Genomic DNA, 6,000 nt, shown 5'->3' on the forward strand with positions numbered 1-6,000 from the left:
ATTTATTTAGCCTGCTGCTCTCTCCAGAGGAAACCTTAGGGAAGGGAGTAGCTGCAGGTGAGCTGTAGGACACGCTGTCACAGGGAACACGGTGTTACGCATCCTTGCATCCTAAGGATTTCATAGCCTTGGAGTTCAGCTGCATCCCAAACTAGCTACCTCCTCAAATAGCTAGCCCCCAGCAGGGAAAGCTTTCAGCTCCTTTGGTGTCATCTTCCTGATCCAGCTATCCCACACCCTGGTCGCACAGCAGTAGAAGTAAGGGGCAACTCCACTCTTCCAGCAGGTAGTTTCTGTTAGATGTTTGTGGCTCAGCATGCAGGTTGTCCTCCATCTCAGCACAAGGAGGTTTTTCTCCATAAAATTAATCTCCTTTGGCTCTTCTTGTTGTCCTCCATTAGGTAGGATGAAACCTAGGATGGGGATTGTTGTTTCCACTTCCATGCTGGAAGCTCTTTCAGAAGGAAGTTTAGGTAATTTGAGTGGTGGTGGTCAGTTGGATTTATTTCTAGTTTGGGTCATTGGTTTTGCCATTCCTTCTCTTTTCTGAGCCTGAGCACATTGAAGGAGAGACCGAGACAGTTGCAGTAAGCGTGAAGCTATGTGCTTTGTATTCCTCAGACCATCACTCGGAAGCCTGTTGTTGGGCTGCTCATGGCCTGTAGTTCATGGGCAGTTAATTGAGCACTTCAGCTTTGACCAGTATGCTTTACTTGACCATTTTAACAGGCTTGGAGCCTGCTGGGTCATGAATTGTGCAAATACACCCTTGGATATTTGAGAATGAAGGCATCTGGGTGATGAAGGGTTGGAAAGGAAGGTGTCTCCAAGTGTGGGTATACATGCAGATATAGTTATAAGTCTTTGTACTGACAAAACCTTATATAGGCACTGAACTACATCAGTCTAGGTAAGGTTTGTCTTTGGTCAGGCCTTTGCAAGTAGGGATGCTTGCTTGTAAATAATTGCAGTTGTCAGCCTCCCTCTCTGTTCTCTAAAGCTACAGAAGAGAAGTGATGGACCAGCTTTGTTATTGAAAGCATTTCCCTTAACAGCTGAATTCTGTGGGAAATTCCTCTTAGAGCAGCTTTCCTCTTCAGTGGACTCTCCTGACAAGATCACAGATGGCTTTTGGTCTCCGAGTGTCAGGAGGAACATCTAGTTAGATCTATTTTTACATCTGAAATATGTTGGAAGATGCTATGCAGATAAGAAACAGTACAGTAAGATGTGAAAAGTAGTTTATTCAGGGTAATGCTTTTGGGAACAGTTTGCATTTCCCTTCCTGCTCCTGAAATTTCTGATGTCTTGATAAAATTTGAATTAGCAGGAAAAAGAAAAACCACAAAAACAAAAAAACAACAAACCCAGTCATGATCATACAATGTTTTGATTTTCTTTTTTTCCCCACCAAGATCAAAATTCTGTGCTTTATAGCTGCTCTGATGTCTCCTTTCCAATAAAATAAATCCATGGCAGTACTTACTGCTGCGCTAAACCTTTGATTCAGCCCTGAGTGCTGGTACAGTGTCAGAACAACCTTTCAAGACATGGGAGAGAAAATGCTTTGCCCTGAGAAGGTAGTTGGGGAGATGGTTGAAGAGGGGAACCGGTGCCTGGAAGCTCAGCTTCTGATTTACTGCTTATGGTGGGAGTTGGGCAAGTGACAGTTTTGACCAGAATATACCTGGATTTGGAGTGACTGTCAGCTTCACTGAGGGTACAGATGTCAGGTTTCCTTGTAAACTGTTTTGGCTGTGGTGTGTAATAGGGATCCTGGCTGGCAGGTCAGCTTCTTCAGACCTGCTGACCGTGCTGACATGGCCTTGTCACAGGTTGGGAGGTGAAGAGTGATTGCTTAGCACATAAGTGCTGAAATGTCTCCTGTCATCTCTGCGTGGTGCCATGCACTCGTAGCTGTGATCAGCTTGCTATGTCCTATGAGGCTGTGTCTGGTGTCTTGACACTTGCAAGATGGACCTAGGTTACCTTGCTTGGGTGCGGAGCTGCTGTCTGCTCCAGTCTTGGAAAGTAAGGGATAGGACACTGCTTGTTTGCCACCTTTCTCTAGGTAGAGACAGGCAGTCCTTAGAGCTGACTGCTCCTAGAATTTGTGGTATTTGAAGTACAATAGTGATGTACTCTAATTTTTCTCTTTTGTTGTGTTTTTCTACATTGCAGGAAGGGTGCTTGTGGCCTTCAGAAAGCTCAGTTTCGCGCCAGGTTGCTTCAGAGGTACAGACATGTTTGTTACTACCCTCACCCTTATGCTTTTCTCTTTCTTGTTATTTGTATTTGACTCTCCTCAAAAACACGCATTTGTTTACTAAATAAAGCTTTTTCAGTCAGGTTTGTGTGGACATCTGAGCCTGCCTTAACTCCCATTCCATAAATGCTAAATACTTTTGTCATTAAAAGGCTGAAATTATACCGAACTTGATAGCTCATTGCTCCCTGTGCTGTGTAGTAGGCATTCACAGGTAGGTGTTGGAGATTTCTCTCATGCAGTGGTTCAGTAGTTCGAGTACTGAGTGCAAGCTGCAGGACCAGTTTTTCCTGGATTTACAGCACATATCCTATCACCAGTGTTTCCCGTCTTCTGGCCAGCACAGATTCCTGGACTGAGTGATCTTTTGTGGATGTGTTGCTCCAAGTGACCCAGCTCACCTGTGTCTAATAGTGAATCCTACTGGTGTCTGACCTTGCATCTGTGAAGGTTGGGGGCTTAAAGACCCTTCATGGACCCAGAAATGAGAAGAACAGTTTGACAGATCTAGATGTAAGATGATCTCTAGATCTGGGATAGACCGAGTGAGGAGCAGTATCTTCTCACTAAGCACCTTTAACTCTTCCTTTTGTAAAGCCTGACCTTTTCCAGGGCTTAATATGCTGGGGACACTTTTTTCCCTTGCATGCCGGAAGTCTTGCAGGTCCTCCTCAGAGGCTGAATTTTGCCTGAGAACCGAGGTGGAGGAGGACACCTGATACACTCTGATGGTGAAGGCGTGAGATATGCCAGGCCTTTACAAGATGTACTGAAATGACCATCTTAGTTCTGTGGTGGTGCAGGAGGAGGTAGTAGGGTGAGGCTCAGACTGCAGTTTAAATCCAGTATTGGGACATATTTGTAGAGCTAGTTCATTGTTGAGAGTGTTTCTGAGGTGCAGAAACAGAATTCTTTTCTATCAGCTCTGTATGTTTTAATGTCAGAAGGAGCTTTGCAAAGTCTTGGTCTTCCTTCATGAAGCTGTTCTCAAGGATCTTGTGTTAGATCCTTCCTGCAGCTCCTACCTGTACTTTTCACACGTGTGTATGGGAGCACGTCTGCGCAGGATCTGCTGGCTTTAATCAAGGCAGGTGTCAGAAGTGTTTTCTCTTGTACTGGTTCTTCATAAACGTGCAGCACCCACAGTGCTTTGCTCAGACATGGGATCCAAAAATCACAGAATAATTTAGGTTGGAAAAAACCTTATGATTATGGAGTCATGTGTGTCTCTTCCTGTTTCAGATCATGTATGCTCCAAGGTCCAGGGACAGGTTTACCGCCCCATCTTTCATGCAGCGGGACCGTTTCAGTCGCTTCCAGCCCACATACCCTTACATGCAGCATGAGATTGACCTTCCTCCAACCATCTCCCTCTCCGACGGGGAAGAGCCGCCGCCATACCAAGGGCCCTGCACCCTGCAGCTCCGGGACCCAGAACAGCAGATGGAGCTCAACCGGGAATCTGTCAGGGCACCACCCAACAGAACCATTTTTGATAGCGACTTGATAGACATCTCAATGTACAATGGGGGCCCCTGCCCACCCAGCAGCAATTCGGGCATAAGTGCAACCAACTATAGCAGTAACGGAAGGATGGAAGGGCCACCCCCGACGTACAGCGAGGTCATGGGGCATTACCCCGGCTCCTCTTTTTTCCATCACCAGCACAGCACCGTGCCTCCTTCCTCACAGAGGGGGAGCAGACTTCAGTTTCAGCAGAACCATTCAGAGAGCACAATAGTCCCCAGCAAAGGCCAGGAGCGGAAGCCAGGAAACCTGGTCTAAGGGAGCCGCCCGGGTGCATCTGAACTGCAGGGGAGAGGTGGCAGCAGGGCGGCGGAGGACGACCCCCGAGCTGCGGCACACGGCAGTGTTACCTGGTACCGCCCAGTACAACCAAACCTGCACACCAGGCCTTGGTTTCTGATTCCTTTCAGGGGAATTGCATGCAAAGCAGATGGGAAGAAATACAAACTTCCATTCAGTTTGTCTACGAGCAGTGTTTCAGGGGAGGGGGGGAGGGGGATATATTATTCTTTTTTTTTCTTTTTTTTTTTTTTTTTAAATAAACTATTTCAATTATTTAATTCTAAAAGTTAACTTAGCACAGAAATGAGGCTGGTGCAGCCTATTTTATACTCACTGCAGAAGGAAGAAGGTGGTTTTGCTAGATAAATGGGGGAAGAATTCTGGCCAGTTTGCTCCTTTTTTTTGTTTGTTTTTCCTCCCAGGGTGTGGATTGTTTTGGTTGGTTTTTTCTTTAATATGAAACAAAATTCCTGTTTTGTGTGCCAAGGTATAAAGTTGAGAACTTAGATGAATGCAAGGAATTAATTTGTGTTGTGATAAATGTGTTTTAAAAAGTTGCACTATCTTAATGTTTTAAAAAGAAAAAAAATATATATGAGGGAACTGTTTTATGTGAAGTTCTTCTATATGTTGTCTTTTCACCTGTGGAATGATGAGAGAGCCCCAGAAGTAATCTGGAGGAGTTTGCTCCTCTCCCCCCCCCAAGTTTGCTATATAAAGGGGACAGGACTTAGCCTAACATCTCTTGACTTTTCCAAACCAAGGAACACAGGGGACGCTCGTTCTTTGCAATAATTTGCTTTCAAACAACAGTGCATCAGTGAAATGTCTTGGAGACTTTTTGGATAGAAGAAGGCAAACAGGAAATCCCAGCACTTTCCATCACTTTAGGGTTTAGCTTCTTTGCAGACTTCTTTGTTCTTGTGGATGGTGAAACAAACCCCCAGATGCGTTCATTTGCGTTGACTCCAAGGAAGTGCTGCCTTTTCTTTCCCTTTTCATAGCGCAGCGTTGCCAATACTCAGCAGTTCTAGAGCTGATTTTATTTTTTTGTCCTCGCTGTAGCCTGAGTTGTATTTAGTTCACATATGACATTATGCAATAAATGGTTTCAAAATGCAAGGTGGGTTTTTTCCCCTGCGATGCTGTTAGAACACGTCAGTCTCCGCTGTGGTTTTCGCTGTTTCACTCTTTGGATACTGAAGTTCAGTCCTGGAGATCCATCGTGTATCCAAAGCACGGCTGGATATGAGGCCTTGAGCAATCTGGGCTAGTGGAGGGTGTCCTTGCCAGTGCCAGGAGGGTTGTAACTACATGATCTGCAAGATCCCTTCCAACCCAAACCATTCTATGAATCCTGTTGAAGTGAAGGGGCCTTTGTAGCTGTAACACCCACCCCCCCAACACACACACCGTGCGGTTTCCGCAGCAGTACTGAGATTGTCTGTGGCTGTGGTGCTGGCTTCTGCAGTATCACTGCTTGTAGAACCAGCTATTCCCACTGCAAACAATCTTGCTCTGGGCCCTGTTGTGGAAACCCTTCTTTGTGGGTGTCATCTGCCTGATGCCAGCAAGACTATATTAGTGGGTGAAGATGGCTCTTTGTGTTAGCAAAGTGTCTATAAGCCCTGGTTTTGCCATGCTAGTCATAAGAGTAGTTGGAATGTGTCACCTGCCTGTAAAGTGGCACGTGGAGCATTTGTCCTCTGGCTGTTCCTATGTGGAAGCGCACACAGCACTGGAAGGCAGTTGACAAATGGTGATAGTGGCACCACAAGCACATGAAAAAGCACAACTTGCACTTAAAATGCATTTTGGAGATGGACTTAAAAGTAAGAACCTTTAGCATCTTAGCTTGAGTAGTTTCTAATATATTTGTGTATGAGTGTGTCATAGACCTTTTGCTATTTCCTTGAGCCTTGTGC

General features: G+C 45.5%; 1 protein-coding gene across 4 annotated transcripts in view; it reads left to right on the plus strand.

Annotated features, from left to right (window-relative positions):
* Window positions 1-4,295, plus strand: part of LDLRAD4 (low density lipoprotein receptor class A domain containing 4) — a 339,191-nt gene extending 334,896 nt beyond the window's left edge. For all 4 annotated transcript variants that reach the window (XM_054164423.1, XM_054164424.1, XM_054164426.1 and 1 more), the window contains 2 exons: window positions 2,182-2,235; window positions 3,509-4,295. In XM_054164423.1, coding sequence (XP_054020398.1) covers window positions 2,182-2,235; window positions 3,509-4,051 — 597 coding nt within the window. In that variant the 3' untranslated portion in view covers window positions 4,052-4,295. The remainder of the gene's footprint in view (window positions 1-2,181; window positions 2,236-3,508) is intronic.
* The last annotated feature ends 1,705 nt before the right edge of the window (window positions 4,296-6,000 follow it).

Source organism: Dryobates pubescens, chromosome 9 (assembly GCF_014839835.1).
Source record: "Dryobates pubescens isolate bDryPub1 chromosome 9, bDryPub1.pri, whole genome shotgun sequence".
NCBI classification, from domain to species: domain Eukaryota; kingdom Metazoa; phylum Chordata; class Aves; order Piciformes; family Picidae; genus Dryobates; species Dryobates pubescens.